Raw genomic sequence first — 17,815 nt, 5'->3', positions numbered from 1 at the left:
AGCATTCTTGATGATGACACGTACTTGGTGAACACTGTGCATGTACATGATGACAATAAACACTTAGCGGGACATGCAGGAAAGCATTCGGGTAATGATACATGCATTACACAGCGTTTGGAGTGTTGGTATTCTTCTGTGTTCTTGAGTGGCCAGAAGGAACTGCTTCAAGAAACTTCTGGAACTAATTCACTCTCAGAGAACACATAAAAAATATAGAGCTGGCTGGGATAAAAATATAACACACATTTGTTTTTACTATGTCAGTCTATATTTCCACCTTACTCTCTCGAAACTTTTTCTTTTTTGACAATTCAGTGATGCAGCCTGTTGCAGGACTGGATAGCCCCGTCAATAAGCAAGTCAGCATTACTGAGTCTCCTCCTTTTAGAAATAAATCGGCAAAGACTGGCTAAGCAAAGTCAGCATACTCATTTTCAATGACCACTGAAACCAAAAGTCATAAACATGTGTGTGCCTAATTACTAATCGGCTCCTTTTCACAAGCTCATGGAAGAGAGTCACTGAGGCCTGCTAATTCCCATCATTTCATTTCATTTTTATTTCCTTAAAGACCCCCTGTAGGGGGTTTTACATATGGGGTGGGCTTAACATGAGAAAGTAAAACATTTTTTTCATGATGACAGGTGGGATGTAACTTTTTCTAGGAAGGTTGATGGACAGGTGATGGCTGCAATTTCATGGGGAAATTCATTTCAGTCGCTTGCTGTTCGGAGGAAAAATGACTTGGAAAATGTAGTCGTACGGGCACGTTCGCGTGAGACTTTCAGCGGATGACCAATTCGATGAGACGTGCATGATGGCGGTGCACAGATGTATGGCTGCTGTTTGAGCTGGGAATAATAAAGTTTGTGAAATAGGCACAGGCTAGAAATACGGGGACTGAGGAAAAGGCTGCATAATTGGGACTGTAGTTTGAGAGATGAAACAATAATATAGGATGAGTATGAGCGATGAATGGAACGGGCGGCTTTGTTTTGCACAGCTTCTAATGAGTCAATGAGGTGAGCTTGCTGTGGATTCCAGATGGCGGATGCATACTCAAGTTTTGGCCTGATTAATTATTTATAAGCAAGTAGCTTTACATTTTGAGGGGCGTCGTGAAGATGACGTTTAAGAAAGCCTAGTTTTTTATTTGCAGATGATATTAGCTTTGTCACGTGCTCGCGCCATGATAAGTCATTGCTGATGACAATGCCGAGGTAAGTACAGGATGGGACAAGTCCGACAGGAGAATCGGAAATATTATAAGTAAATAAATGCGGGTTGTGACGACGATGAAAAGACATGAGCTTGTACTTACTGGGATTAAGTGTCATCAACCAGTGATTGCACCATGATTCAATGCAGTTAAGATTGTCCAGAAGGGATTCTTTATCAGCAGCATTAGTAATTGGAGCATAAATAATGCAATCGTCGGCGAACAGACGGACATGACATGATAAATTTTGTGGTAGATAATTAATATAGATTAAGAATAGGAGGGGGCCAAGGACAGTTCCCTGAGGAACGCCCAATGTTACCGGTAGATGGTAATCACCTTTGATTTCAATGGTCCTTGCAAGTTCGCATGTAACAGCGATAAAATATAATGTCACAGCGTTGGCTAGTTGGTTATGCGTGACAAACAGCATGGTATTAATAGACATGAAAAAAAAAATTTATATGCTCACAGCTGTTGCTGCCTGAACATAAAATAAGTTTATGCATGTTTTCAGCTTTCAGTTTCTACTCTTCACTTATGCTTCAGATATCATCGGGTGCCATCCAGCAAGTGATCTTCCAGGCAGTGTGCGGGAGAAACGAAAAGTCCATAAACCGAGGTGCGTTTAAGCATACTCTGGCACAGCTGCTGCAACCACTAAAGCTACCTCGCAGATTGTGTGGTCAGGACTTTATTCACCCTGTGGAAATTCCACTACAGCTGTGCAGTCACTTTTATGGCAAACTCTCATTTGCACCATTTCTGCAACTATGTGAATGTTCTTGCTGCTGCCACACTATCTGAACTTATATTCGTGTGTGAATATGTATGTCTGAATACAAATATCTTGTGGTAGTATACGTATAGAGTATTTTTCAAGTTTGTAAATACCATGCCATTTGCAATTACTGAACGACACCTACTTGAAATTTATGCTACGCTGGAGGTTGTTTACTAAATATATAACCATGCCTAGAAAAATAGTTTCAGGTATCATTATGGACTTTCTCAAGTACTCACTAGCTGTTTAATACAGGTTTTGATTACAATCGTCTACACCCTTGCCCCAACATGAAATAAGAAGAGCTTCAGTTGTGAAATGTGCTAGAACAACTGGCTGAATTTTTGAGTGATGGTTCGAATTACTACTTCTCTCGTCCACAATGTTCAAAATGCTCCTCATCAGAGCATTAAAGCCAGGCACTTCCATTACTCGAACTTGTAGAAACGATGCAGCACGGCCTTCGATTTCTGGGCAAATCTACGTTTCAATATCGGAGCAAGAGCGAGTGCTTCAATGCAGAACAAGTTGATCCAAAGCAATCATTGCTGGGACATGTGAATCCACTACAGACCAAAATGTGGTAAGTTAATTCTTCAGTTCAAAGCAAAATAAGCACTGCTTCAAATTCAGCAGAGCAACTCACCATAACTGACGTGTATGTCACCTCCCACAAGGCCCTAATTCACATTAAAACTGCACCGTCAATCAACTGCGAGGAGAGCCTCTACATAATTATTGGCCCTCACACGATTCGTGCAGGAAAGTAAGCACATTCTCTGAGGTCACACACAAGTGAAAAAAAAACTTACGCGGTGTATCACAGTCGGCACAATGAGAATTGCCAGGGACAGTTGTCCGAATGGCCTGGATAGACGTTGCAGAGTCCACTATGCTGTTCATGCGGCTCTGCAAGTACACGGTGGCAATGACAGTAAGAATAACAAGCCGGGCTAGTTCGTTCTAGTTTGGTATGCAATGTTAAAGTGCAATGCAGGAAGGATCTACCTAATAGCAACAGAGATAGGTACACAAATTCAAACTATGAATTTTACTTCACCAGAAGAACAGAGATAGAGAGAAATTAAATCAGGCACTTTTTTATTTTAAGAAACGCTAATCCTCAAGACTCGAGAGGAAGCTTGAATCACCTTTGCTTTACTGCTTTCATTTCCCTGAAGACTGCTGAGAATCTGCTGCTCGATGGCACTGACCCAACCTTCTCGATCCTGAAAAAAAGAGAAATACACAAGCAAGAATGAAGACCACCGAGTAGTGACCACTGTGCTGGTGTAGGTTGGTAGCAACATCAGGTGTGTAAATATAGTTTAGCCCTTTTTCAGGAGTACTTCAAGGGCAGTTACATCTTGCAAAACAGAAACAGAATTTGGTAGTGCAATTATTGGACAAAAATGTTCACAATGCTAAAGCATGAATGGTAAGCAACACATAATGCTGGAATGCACGCCTGTGAATGCCAAAATACATTTCTTATTCAAGTTGCACAGCAGTCACTTGCATTGCATTGTTGGCAAGCAAAAATAAATTACTAACTAATAAATGTAATGAAAGTCAACTCTAAAATTTGATTCAATAGCCAGTGCAAATAGCCAGGGGATGGCACACTGGGCCACGTGTGTTTGCATGCGGCCTGCCCAGCCCACCCTTCTCCGACTTCCCCTTCCTCATCCCCAAACAAATGCATGCCCACATCCTCCCACCAAAAACAATAATTCTGGCCATGCCGCTGCCAATAGTAGAACATAATTTACGAGATCTTGCAAGCATTTTCTTTGCTATAACAACACTTCAGTGAGAAACAAGAAAGCCAAGTGGCTCTCTGCAAGTTGCAGAATGCTTCACACACAGTTGTCTGCTTTGTAAGGTTTACAAACCGACATTGCTCCAACAAGCTAGTGTTCCACATTAAAAAGATTGCACGTTGATAAACACATAAGTCTATTGCACTAACTTGTAGAAAAAGTTGTAATTACTAGAGAAATGCCCAAGAAAATTAGTTTATCATAGAAACTAACTACTGATTACCTTCTCACAGTATGAACATTTACTTCAAGGATATCTTCAAAACAGAAATAGAATATACAGGCGGAAGAGAGGGATTCAATTACAGCCCACAACCCCTGAAATAGGATGTGTACAGACGTGGTACAGTTACGCAAGTTCATGCATGTCGGTGCTTACAACTTACATCGCCATTAGATGCCTCGAACTGCCACTGCTTGTTGTCGAGAGACACAATGATGAACTCGTACCCATCAGAGTCTGAAATGCAAATGTGCCAAAATGTCACCGGTGGACGATTACCCACAGACGCTCCAGGCCAATGCAAGGACATCAGATCAAAAAAGCTCATACAGTAGCTTATACTAGTCGCTCATCAATGTACAACCTCTTCATTATATCTATTTCATCACGTGTCACTGCTTCAGCTGCTAAATAATATGTGCAAAAACCATTGATGATGATTGCCAATGTAAGACAATGGCCAAACACTTGAAGAAATCCATTTGCTTTATTAGAGAACTGGTGTGCTCGATGGCATATAATATTTGTTGCAGTGAGAATATTTAGGTAGTGCGAGTTTCATGGTGCAATTCCGTAGAGAACAGAGCCATCGACCAACACATCTACTAACGGTAGTACAGGTGGACAGCACATAATAGTACTTGTCATTTAGCAATGAACACGCCCTACAACTCGATTGCGCAAGCGCACACACCTTGTACGCCAGCATCTTTGTGCCGGCCAAGGGCGTCAGCAGTGAAAGTCCAACCCCCGCCTACTAACCATCGACTATGAGAATGGACGAACGAAACAAAAGAAAGCCCGTATGCTTCAAAACAATCTACTACTTGGCTATGACATACTGCAAGTTTGCACGTTAGTCCATCAATAATACTACTGCCAGACGGTGAATGAGCCCACAGCTTCATACACTTGTGGGATAGTTTATCAGTCAGTAAGATTATTAACAAACGTCCCCCTAACTTGCTCGAAGAACCCCAACGAATGTCTCACCCCCATCTTCAAAACACCACTGTGTGGAAGCAGCCACCTTTTATTTAAGCACCTGACTGCACCACCATCACTTGTCGGTGGCCTTCCATTCCACATAGCAGGAAACACAGAGACACCTTAAATGAAGAGTGCTATTGGCGCAATGGCCATGGTCATTGTTTTTGGCTAATGCTAGTGCTGTTGAAAATAAATTGAGAATGCACCCATTTCAGCATGCCTGTTGGGTAATGCTATGTAATTGGGCAAGGCTTTTCAGCTAGTGCAACAGTACCTTATTGGCAGAACATGCTTAATGCAATTGCTGTTAGCATGTCTCTTGTTTGTTTGTGCTCTGTATGATATTAGTTCATTGAGAAACCACTTTTTCAGCAGTTTTTTTCTTCACATAATTATTTTATTGATTACCTGATTTATCATTATGATTGCCAATGAGAAATGTCATCACCTCGTGCACACATAGCACTGACCAGACATCTTTGTTAATTTAATCAAAACGCATATTCACAGACACAAAGGTGACAGAATAGAAGCATGAACAGACAGAGGGCAAGTGCAAACATGTCGACTATCATGAACAGGCGGCCGCCCTCTTAACATTCTTACATCTCGCTTTGTTCATGCTGCTTCTTTACCTTTATCAGCCACATCTTGCTGCAGCTTTTCAACCTTGAATCATGAACCAAGTAACCCACGACTAAACTTATTTCACACCTAAGCTTTCTTTCCCATCTGGACACTAACCTTGTTCTCACTTGCTGTCAGACATTTCTTCTTTATTTCTATCAGGGCCTGCATTGTGTATGAATGCTAAGCAGTGTCTAGTTTGAGATAAAAGAAGCCATTAAAAAAGACCACAGGGCCCTCACCTTCCATGGCCTCAAAATTCTTGGCTCCGGTGCTTTTCATGCGTCTATGCCTCTTCTTTACATTGGGTGTCTCCAGCTTTGACAGCATTGGGTTGGTGTTGGGCACAGCGGGGATGAGCTGCGTCTCACTACCGTTGAGCATCCCTGGAAGCACAGCGAGGTACAAGCACACCATTAACCACATATGACACCCGCTGTTGAGTGACATACTGGCTTGTTTTACTGTCCTAAACGCAACACAGCAGCTGTGATGAACGCCGCAGTGGACGGCTCGGATTAGCATTTTTTCTTTTCCATCCCACCTCCTGAACAATGCTTTATACCAAGACCTGGTGTACAACAGCAGAACCCCATTATCAATGAGCCACTGGGATGAGCGACCCTTGGTTGGACACGAATGGATGAAGATCGGTGAAAAATAAAATTATAAAAGAGGTTAGGCAGACTGGAAGCGGCTCGTAGAAAACATGTTAATCACCACGAAGTAAGCCCATCAGCAACGTAAATGAGCATCCTTAACAAGCAAGTGCGTGCAAAGGCAACAACAGCCCGATTGATTGCGTGCCACGCACTAGCACGAATGCCAGTGCTAGACAGGCACACATCACATCAGGTTTTACGTTTCTCTGGTTGCAAGAGAAAACTTAAAAAAAAAATGTGTAGCACTTTCGTCTGTCTTGCACTGCATGAACCAAACAATACAAGGGAAAAAACGTGTGTTGCCTATTGCGTAAGATTCACTTCCTCCTGCCCATCTGAGCCAAACCAAGTCACACACATTTAAATGCCAAACTTTTCCTGACAGCACATTTCAGTGGGTACCTACCTAGGTTTAGGGGCACTAATTATAGCCGTGCAATTCCAATAAAAGAAAACATTATTACGTTTTATGTAGCTTAACATCCCAGAAGTGCAGTGGGTTATGAGTGGCACTATGGTGGAGAGACCTAGCTGGACTACGAGAGCTCTTCAATCAGTAATGTCCTGGTACACAGGTGCTTGCATTTAATTTTTGCGTCTATCAAAATTTGGCCACTGCCGATAAGAACACACAAGTTTGCGCTACTGTCAGCACAATGCCGCTGAACAGCAGGCTAAAAAGCATTACTACTCTTACATTGCTGCGCAGCTGTGACGACAGCGAACTTGAGTGTTTTGCACAGTTACGTTACCGCAAGCTCCAGTGAATACTGTAGGCATGTTGGTAAATGTGCAGTGAAACAAGAAGCTGCCACATGAGTGGACACCACCACGTCAACCACAGGAATTTCTTGAAAAGGTTCAGCTCATTGTAGCCACGTGCGATACTGTTTCTTCTCAAATTACTGCTCCAGGGTTGAAATTAGGGCAAGTGAATTAGCCCCACAAGCACAATCCATTAATTTTTTTTTCCCTTCAAGATAGCCTTTGCACAAAACTGTGCAGAAAGCTGTACGGGGCAACACAAACTTGCAAGCTGGGCACAATGACACTTCCAGCATTGCTAGGGACAGCCTGGCGCTTGTTTGGTGGCCTGGCATTTCTACTGTGTGGTTTTAACTGTGATTAAATATAAATAACGATTAAAAATGCTTTACCAAAGTGGGACTGATGTTCTCATTCATCTCTCTTTTTTCTAGCATTTCAGCTGTTTTTAGTACAGCACGAATCAACCAGCTCGACCGTGTGCACTGTTAAATTTCCCTGCTAAATTCTGACATACACCAACCACACATCAGTCTCAGACGATGAGCGGTCAGACTAAGGGAAATAGAGGGGCTGGACTTTTTCTTAGCTATAGCCAAGGAAGCGACATTTAAAGTGAGAGGAAGTACAGGGGAAATTAAGTTATTTTTAAAATTTGAAATGTATAAATAAGAAACGCAACTGAAAGTGGACAAAATGACAACTTGCCGCCAGTGGGAGCCCAGCCTTCCACAATGTGCGTGTGGCAATTTACCATTTGGCTACCGTGGCAGCATTCCTCTGGTCAACTTGGGAACTCTACCCACCCCGCAGTATGTATCTAACCTCTATGACCCAGTGACCCAAGATGTCTACCAGCTTGGGTCAGTAGGAATATGCTGGCTACTGCCTTGCCAAGCAGACAACATGGGTTACAGCAGGTGCTCAAACAGACAACTTTGGCACTGCGTATGTGATACTGGTATGTGCCCATCCTTTACCGATTGTGTCCATACTGTGCTAATAAATTTTAACTGAATAAATTTTTTTTTTTACAAATGTACTCTATGGCCAGAAATAGAGATGATCACGTTCCAATTTTCCTTCATGTGGAATGGTGTTTGGATATCTGGGGTTAATTTTCCCTTTGATTCCTCCTGGCTTTGTCTGTTTGCTTCAGACGATGTCATAACTACAAGTAACCAATGAGAGCGACATTTTGGCTGAAAGGGACGTTTGCTCAACTGTGCAGTTTGAATGCCAACAACAATAAGCTTGAGTCAACTGATCAAGCAAGTCATCCTACTTAAAAGAAATAGCAGGTCAACAGCCCACAATTTTCTTATGTTTAGTGGTCAAGCACAACACCAATACGAGCCACATTTCTGTATCACAGATGTAAATATCTTTGTGTAAACTCAGAAAAAATTTTGTGGGCTTTGAACAGAGGCAACCAGAAATGGCTATTTCCTTGTTTCAAAAGTCGCACAATGATTTATTCCAGGATTTCGCTTGCTGAAAGACAAATATTTCGCAGTAGAACACTGGTTTAAGCAATAAGCCACGTATTTCTAATGAAAATATTTCTGTTACACATTAGATTGCTGTCAAGGGTTCACAAGGTGGAGGATCAGAGAGGATGTTGAATTTCCATCAAGCCTGTGCACGAAGCCCTTAATTTGAAGAATCAGAGGTTGTAAAATATTCTCATACGTCGAGTTGCTGACCACTAATTCATGTTACTTTTAAGTGGACTATTATTTTTTTGTAGTGTTCGATTATTTAAAACTTAAATAACGAACTGAATATTGTCTTATTTGATTTGGTCCTCTAAGCAAATAGTAGTCAAAATTCACCACTGCAAATATTTTTATCATCATCATCATCATCATAACCGTCAGAGTATAAAGTACACTGATGTATATATCCACTGCAGGATGGAGGCCTCTCCCTATGATCTCCAACTAACCCTTTCCTGTGCCAACCGACTCCAGCTAGCGCCCACGAATTTCTTAATTTCATCACTCCACCTAGTCTTCCATCCACGATTGCACTTCCCTTTTCTTGGCACCCATTCTGTAACCCTAATGGTCCACCAGTTATCTAATCTATGCATTACATGATCTGCCCAGCTCCATTCCTTTCTCTTAATGTCAATTAGAATATCGGCTATACCCATTTGTTCTCTGATCCATACAGCTCTCTACCTCTCTCCTTAATGTTATGCTTCACATACTTCGTTCCACCACTCTTTGCATGGTCCTTAAGTTGTTCTCGAGCTTCTTTGTCAGTCTCCAAATCTCTGCCCCATATGCTACCACCGGTAGAATGCACTGATGGCACACCTTTCTTTTCAATGATAATGGTAAGCTTCCAGTTAGGAGCTGACAATGTCTGCCGTATGCAGTCCAACCCATTTTTATTCTTCCATGAATTTCCTCCTCATTATCAGGCGTCCCTGTGATTAATTGACCTAGGTAAACATACTCCTTCACGGGCTCCGGAGGCTGACTGACGATCCTGAACTCTTGCTCCCTTGCCCAGTTATTCATCATTTTCTGTCTTCTGCATGCTAATCTTCAACCACACTCTTACACTCTCTCTGTTAAGGTCCTCAATCATTTATTGTAGCTCATCTGCAGTGTTGCTGAATAGAACAATGTCATCGGCAAACCAAAGGTTGCCGAAACATTCGCCGTCGATCCTTACTCCTAAGCCTTCCCAATTTAATAGCTTGAATACTTCTTCCAAGCATTGTGTCTCGTTGTCTGGCCCCTTTCTTTAAAGGTATCTTCCTGCTTTTCTTGTGTAAAATTAGGGTAGCTGTGGAATCTCCGTAGATATTTTCAAATATATTTACGTAAGCGGTCTGTACTCCATTACGTAATGCTTCTATGACTGCTGGTATCTCTACTGAATCGAATGCATTTTCGTAATCTATGAAAGCCATACAGAGAGGCTGATTGTACTCAGTGGATATCTCGCTTACCTGATTAATGACATAGATGTGATCCATTGCAGAGCATCCCTTCCTGAAGCCAGCCTGTACCCTTGGTTGGCTAAAATCCTGTGTTGCCCTTATTCTATTGTAGATTATCTTGGTGAATATTTTATATAATACTGGGAGTAAGCTAATGGGCCTATAATATTTCAATTATTTAATGTCTCCCTTTTTGTGGATTAGTATAATGTTTACATTCTTCCAGTTTTCTGGGACCCCTGCAGTCAATAGACACTTCGTATAGAGAGCTGCCAGTTTTCCAAGTATCATATTTCCTCTATCTTTGGTAAAATCGACTGTTATTCCATCTTCTCCTGCCGCTCTTCCCCGTTTCATGTCTTGCCGAGACCCTTCTAACCTCATCGCTAGTTATAGGAGGAGTTTCTGTATCCTGTTCATTAGTGCTTCGAATGGACGCATCCCGACTCCTCTGTGTACTGTACAGGTCAGTATAGAATGCTTCCACTGCTGTTACTGTACCTTCAACATTCACACCGTTTCCGAGGGAGCCAGGCTTTTTCCGCTAAACTGCAATCATTTTCACTCTAATTTAGGCGAGACATGGCATTCGGCAGTGGATAATGCTTGGTGCTACATGACAATGCTGCACCTGAATGTTCTCTCCGGATAAACTTAAACGCACTATAGTAACAACGCCTGTTATAATAGCGGCACCATCTGCCTTAAGCATTCCAACCAGAGGAAAAGTGCCTTATTCACTCTGCCATTCCCACAATCAATGCATATTTCCAATTTAGTCTAGTAGGCATATGCAGATGCCTACTAGATTAGATCTTGCTAGATACACCACCACCTTTCTCCCCATTAAGACTGCCTCTTCAGACTTCATTCGAATAACGCACAACCAGGTATGCTCCAAAGAGTCCCAAGTACAGAACAAATTGTTTATTTGTTTTTATGCTCCATTTGTACTTCGATAGGGTGCGCTTAAAGATGTGCTGCATTTTAAATACAAGGATGTGAACAGTGCTTTTTTTTAAGGTTCACAAATGTTCAATATATGAAAACTGAATGGTTTTTGACATTTTATTTAATTTGAGCCTGCCACTATTGAATTTGCATTCAATTCAATAATTCAATCTAAATATTACTATTCTCACATGTCCACCGTTCTCTTTTCCAATGTATATAATTGCTTCCTCCACCTTGTGGATTTCCACAGCAGTAAGTCGCTCACATGAAGTGGCAGACTGCACCAGTACAAATGTCGCACACTGTGCATAATAAGTATTTTACAAGTTGCTTTCCCAAACTACGTATAAATTTGCCATTCTTGCAAAACCAGTGTCTTGTAAATGTATGAAAATTATAGTGTAGTAATATTTGATTGATTGATTGATTGGTTGGTTGATTGGTTGATTGATTGATTGATTGATTGATTGATTGATTGATTGATTGATTGATTGATTGATTGATTGATTGATAAAAAATTATCGAGTGATTAATGTTATAATTAATGGTTTGATGTCCCAAAGAAGCACTGGTACTATTTATACGAGATGACGATCAAAAGCTCCAGGCCAATTTTGACCGCTTGAGGTTCTTCTGTGTACTGCACACACAGCTCATGTTTCTTGCGCTCTGCTCCCCACAGGACGTGGCCATCACGGCACACAGGAATCGAGCCTGCAACCTTCTGCTCCTCAGTAGAACGTCACAGTAACTGAGCGCGGCAGGCGCAGGTGAAGCAGGGCGATTAAAAACAAATAGCGACGATGGTCGATGGTCTTTTTTCAAGCAAGCCGGTGTCCACAAGGTAGGCAAAGCCAAGCGTGACAGGGGTACGCGCATCATGCGAGCACAAACGCACACCAAATACACGAGACAACACAACACAGGCAAGCACAGCGGCAGCACGGGAATGTGCAAGTGAGGGAAAGGGGGGGAAGCCTACCTGAGAAGAAAGCATTGCTGTGCTGAGCATCAGCAGCTGGGTCAAAGCTGGCCAGGCAGTCTCGCTCGCGGGGCTCCTTATACTTGAAGTAAGGTATGCCTGTGTTTCGACAGCCAGCGGGGTGTGGCACCCCCACACAGCGCAAGGGCAAGCACAGGTCAGTTACTGCGGCTTGGCCACGGGTGGGGTTAGCAAACCACTCCACCTGGTGGCTAGGGGCATAGTTGCTTCGCAACTGCCTAGAGGGGAAATGTGGTGCTGCTGCATGCATGGGAATGCTGGGAAGGGGTGCTTTCTGAATGGCGTGTTCGTCGGAGAGCCTTTAAGAAGCAACTGGTGACCGGATGATAAACAAGGCTTCCCCACGAGAGCTGAAACACAGTTTGTTTCTTTTTCAAACGTTTATTCCTGTGGTTGGTGCCTTGTTATTCTGTGCCAGTGTTCAATCTGTCACAGTGGCTCAGTCTCTACCTAGTACAGCAAGTAGAATGCTGTCTTCTCTGTTCTATTATGTTATCAAAGCAACACTCGGGATATGAGAGACAGCCCCCCGTAGTAGAGGGCTACGGATTAACTCTGACCACCTTGATGTGAAGCTAAATATGTACGCGAGCACTGTTGTAGTCTGTCCAAATCAGAGTGCGGCCACCGTGGCCTGCAATCAAACAACCTTCAACTTCGTTCTCAGGAGCACAATAGGTGATTAAACGTTAGTGCAAAACATAATTACGGGCAAAGCGGGACTTTTTACGAGTACTTCATTCCAAGAAAGCTTCATATGTGCAGCATGCTAGGCCAAGTAACCACGACCGTATTATGACCCAGCAATAGGTCAAGGGAAACTGCACCATCCATATTCCAGTATTCCCACAGATAATGGCACCACACTTCTCTCGACATAGCATGCAGTAGAAAATTCTATGGCTCAGGATTATACGCGGCAGAGTCTGCTATACCCACCCACACAGGTGGCTTGTCTGGCTTAACCCTTTTCACATTGATATGACAAACTGGACTGGTCATCTAGTGGTTTTTATTCTGAACACAAGCCAGTCATTGAAGTCTAGCTACTTTCAAGGTTCAGTGGGCTGCTTCAGGGCTTCACAATAACTTATTACTGGCAGTATTGTTACTGCCACTAATGTAAAGAAGGAACACTGAGGCGTAGAAAAGTGAATTAGAGAAGTCGCGCTGTACGTGTGTGTCAATGTTTTTGTGCTCATCTGGGTTTTTTTACACATATATTATTCAGCGCAGTTCTGCAGTGGTACTAGTATCCAAATATACCCAGAGCTAGTCAAGACCTCAGGGAGACCAAAGAACTTGTAAATTAAAATGCTTCTGGAATACTAAAAGCAACGGTGTCACAGCGACTGGAGACCTGGCAAGCCAGAAAAGATGCAAAAGCTAAAGGCGCAAGGCAACACAGCCCTGAAGTTCCTAAATCAATTTTCCACGATGTCGTAAATTTTGAGTCTACTCGGGACTGGTTAAGTTGCGAGATTAAATAACCAAAGGTCAATCAAGACTACTCCGAAAACCTTGCCTGCACAAAAATGGCTCAAACAAGAGGAAATTTTACATTGGTGATGCCACACCGACATTCCAGCACAGCAGTTTGGGCATGAAATTCCGAAATATAAACTTGGGCAATCTTATTTACCACTAAGCAACCTTTTTTTTTTCCACCAAATCGATAGATCTCTTGATAGAATAGTTCACCAGTCCAAACTGATTTATTGTAGCCTTTTAGTGTTCCTTTAAAGGTCCATTAGAAGAGCACCTAAACAGCACAGGGAGGCTGCAGTGAAAATCTAGTCTAGTTTTCAGCGTATCTAGTGTCGGCGCTTTGCACACAATTCTTTAACTATTGCTTCATATTGGAACATGCCAATTTTTTAATCAAAGTTGCAAAGAGGTGAACACGCTGCCGTGGGATTTTCAAGCAAGATAAATTTCAAATTACTGTTGAGTTTTGATTAATGTTGGCTTGGACGCCCCCTGACAAAATTAAGGCACTATTAGGCATAGGCACTATTAACCCTGCATGTCCATAAGGCAAGTTATCCCAAATGCACCATCCAATTTTTATTTCGTAAGGTTCCCTGGTGCCAACCATAAATTTAAAGACCATGAACTGAATGGTTTCATGATATGAAGTTAAGATCTCCATGTATGCAGTGAAGCCCTCATTTAGTCAAGCTAAAACTGGCGATTAAAAACAATGCAGACTGGGTGCAATTTTCTACAAACTGTAAATGATACAGCAAATGATACCAGCAAGTGAAAGCTATATTTTAGATGTTTTCTCATTTCAGTATAGAAAGGGTTAAAGGCAAAGCCATAACAATGGCTGCCATTGCCTTTGTCTTGATGGGTATAACATGCTGTGCTTACGTCAATAAAAAACGGGCAACAAGTTAGCTACTGAATTCCATTAAGTAACGTAATACAAAGAGCAGTAAGCAAAGCACAGAATTCCTAAATCTCTGCAATTAAATACCGTATTTAAACGCATAATGATCGCACTTTTCTGTCAAAAAGATTTGATGCTAATTGAGGGGTGCGATCATTACGCGGGTTAAATTTCCCGCAAAAAAAAAATTTTTTCATTTTGCGTTTGCTGCGGGATGACAACAGGTCAACAAATAGGCGGCTGTCGCTGTATGTAGTGCGGGACACCAAAACAAAAATGGCAGCCAGTGGGGTAAGGCAAATGCGCCGAATGCGATTTTTTTCTTCTCGTGAGTACATTACGTGCATTGAAACAGTTTCTCCCATATCAGTAATGAATAATATCGTTAATATCTGCAAGTGTGCGGCAATAACGTAGCCATGTCCACTTTCTAGCGAACAGAAACAGATGGGTGTGCTTAGCTGCCAGTGACATAGAAACACATGGCAGGCATGCTGCGGAAACTGCAGCATTTGTCTTCAGTACTATCCTAATACAGCACGTTTCCGCTAAGGGTGGGCGAATATCTTAGCTGCGTTACAAGCGTCGGCGTATGAATAGGGTACACCTCTAACGTGTCAGTGTAAATGTGGCTGCTATCGTTGCCACTCGGGGTTTGTTGTGTGCCCACAAGTGCAGACGAGAAGAATCGAAAGGTGCCTTTTTTGTTGTTGTTGACCACAACCATTATAAAGCTTACACATAATAAAGGTAAGTGTGGTTGCAGTTCTTTTTTTTTGTGTGTGTCATGGAAGTGCGGAAAGTGATGAAAAGCATGAAATGGGGCATCTGTTTAAGAATTTTTGGTGCGTGCAGACCGCTTGGTTTGTCTTGAAGAGTCGTTCACGTAGCTTTCGACAGATGGTAAGCGCGATCATTATTAGCTAGACTTAGCACACGACATATCGCCACGGCAAGTTCGGGGTGCGATCATTGCACAGGAAACTTTTAAAAATTGGATTTTGAAGACAAAATTCAGGGGTGCGATCATAACGCGTGCGGGATCATTATGCGAGTAAATAAGGTATGAATAGACAGATGCACTGGGAAGTCTGAACAAAGAAAGTTTGTTATCAGAATGACATAAATTATTCATTACTGCTTTTGTCACTCAAATGTTATCTGCAAGCAAATGGATCATAGCAGCCTTGAAAGCTCAACATTGTGCTAGCCATTTTTAAGCTAATCAATGTGGTTCCCGCTGGAAATCTTATTAGAAACAGACCACCTTAAAAATGAAAATATTGCAGGCAAGAAACATACTCAGAGAATCAAAATTTATGCAAAGGAACTATGAGAGAACAAGGAAAGGTGGCACCTTGGTCCTGAACCAATTCAAGAAACAGATTTCAGTTTATCAAATTTATTTAAAAAGCCTTTTAACAGACAAGGAATGTGTAAAAATATGTGCTGAACATGTTCCTGGTCACATTTTATCATGTCATAACGACTCCAACAGTAAACGCCACTAGCACTGCTTTAAATATCTTGAAATGAAAAATTTTCCGACTCAAATGTTAAAAAAGAAAGTCAAGTCAAGGCTGTACTTTAGAGTAATGAGAGAGAGCTATGATTGAAAAGCAATTTTCATGAAAAAATCGGCTACTGCAATGGTGAACAAGGCCAAAGAGAGATCAATGAGGCCAAAAACATAACTGACATACTGTTTGACCTGACATGCCATCTACCCGAGACAAGACAACACCCTTCCAGAAGCTCTTCTGTACCATCACTTTTCTTTGGCTTCCCCATTCACTTTGCACTGCTCTTTTCGGGAAAGCACGGCCAAGAAAAAGTAACATGCACACAATCCTTGGAAACCAAAGATGAAGCCTGTCAGAAACTTTTTACCTAAGCTAGGAAATTCAACAATGACATGTGCGTCTGTCGCATTACACCAGCCCAAACTTTAATCTCAGTGAAAGCCAGACAGGTGTTATAGTATCATCAAAAATTGCGAGCAAGAAACTCTGCTATAAGGCACCTAAATGACAAAAATGTGCTAAAGTGTGTCGGTTGAAACGCTGTAGCCTCTTGACAGCCACGAACTCTGGTTTCAGTCAAACGCCCTCAATAACGAAGGTGGTGTGCACAGACAAGACACTTCCCCCTCTTATCTTCACCTTGCGAACAGTAACATCTTAACCTCTCAGGCACGTAGTTTCACAACGAAATCCTTGCAGGACAGAGTTCCTTGAAAGCTACATTTTTCTGTGAGAATGCAGCCACAAAGGATGGCTTGGAAAGAGATCCATCAAAGCAACCACGAATCAGGACTAAACAGCTGTCTGTAGATTATGTCCGAGCCTGACAACGTGAGCATTTGTTAAAGAAAGAAGAAAATGACTGCAACTAAAGGTCGCCATGTGCGAGGCATCTGATGCTATCTCGAACATATACCTCTAATCTCCTCAGTGAGACGTTCCACTTTCAGTCGAGACAAATCAGAGCATCCCACTAAGGAGTAGTATTACTTTCAAAGCTGCTATGTACCGACTTACACTGCCACAATTACTTGTCACATCTGCCTGCTCTATCATTGGCAGATGCTTACATGTGGATTACTTATTGAATGGCTATGTACAAGACACCTGACAATCTGACATGACCATAACACAAAAGACAGTTGCTTGGCATAGGCAAGTCACAACAGTACTGAAAACAGTACACAGCCTATTAGTCACGAGGAAAACAGTTGCTAAGAAAGAGTCAGGTAATGAGGAAACAAGCCATTATGAAAAATAAGCAAGGCATGAAGTGGCTTCACAAGTGATGAATACAAAGAACTGCACAAAACATAACGAGCCTGTATTATTACACAAATGTAGAAAAAATAAGCATGTTAGTAAAAAAACAGCCACCCTTTCAAAGCTACTCATTCTGCCTGTCTAGGAATCAAATTAACGGCCATACTGGCCACTCTAGATAGCTACCTGCAACATGTATGCAAGCAGTGTTGTTAGTTCAGTTAGGGTTTTTCTCTATTTGCTCAAGACCTCATGAGTTAAGTGTGTAGGAGAGAAAGTGGAGACAACCTCGAGGAGTGGTCTATGAAAAGAGGCCACAGGACAACAATGAAAACACAGATGATGCCAGGGCCCAAAACACATAAGAATGCAGGTGCAAACACAGACATGCAAACATTGTGCAGGGATAGTGATGCACAGGTCATGCAAGGTGCAAACACGACAGCATGCGTGCATGACAAGGACAGCACAAACCAGCACAGCAGTTGCCGAAGCTTCAATGCATGGCAACTAAGCCCCATTGTGATCTAAATCCCCCCAGATGAAACTAAATATAATCTATTGAGCTAGACTAAGCACCTCAAGAAAAACAAAAGAAAAAAGGCAGTGGTCAACACTTTTT

The 17,815-nt window shown here is 42.1% G+C and overlaps 1 protein-coding gene across 10 annotated transcripts in view; it reads right to left on the bottom strand.

Annotated features, from left to right (window-relative positions):
* LOC135905288 (centaurin-gamma-1A-like) overlaps nt 1-17,815 on the bottom strand; it is a 317,818-nt gene that overhangs the window by 16,005 nt on the left and 283,998 nt on the right. For 9 of the 10 annotated variants that reach the window (XM_065436307.2, XM_065436306.2, XM_065436305.2 and 6 more), the window contains 5 exons: nt 11,992-12,090; nt 5,912-6,055; nt 4,216-4,289; nt 3,158-3,235; nt 2,819-2,915 (listed from right to left, as the gene is read on the bottom strand). In XM_065436307.2, coding sequence (XP_065292379.1) covers nt 2,819-2,915; nt 3,158-3,235; nt 4,216-4,289; nt 5,912-6,055; nt 11,992-12,090 — 492 coding nt within the window. The remainder of the gene's footprint in view (nt 1-2,818; nt 2,916-3,157; nt 3,236-4,215; nt 4,290-5,911; nt 6,056-11,991; nt 12,091-17,815) is intronic. The other variant, XM_065436308.2, reaches the window with a different exon arrangement.

This window comes from Dermacentor albipictus, chromosome 4 (assembly GCF_038994185.2).
Source record: "Dermacentor albipictus isolate Rhodes 1998 colony chromosome 4, USDA_Dalb.pri_finalv2, whole genome shotgun sequence".
NCBI lineage: Eukaryota > Metazoa > Arthropoda > Arachnida > Ixodida > Ixodidae > Dermacentor > Dermacentor albipictus.
The sequence above is the reverse complement of the archived record's forward strand: the minus strand, read 5'-3'. Positions and strand labels throughout refer to the sequence as shown.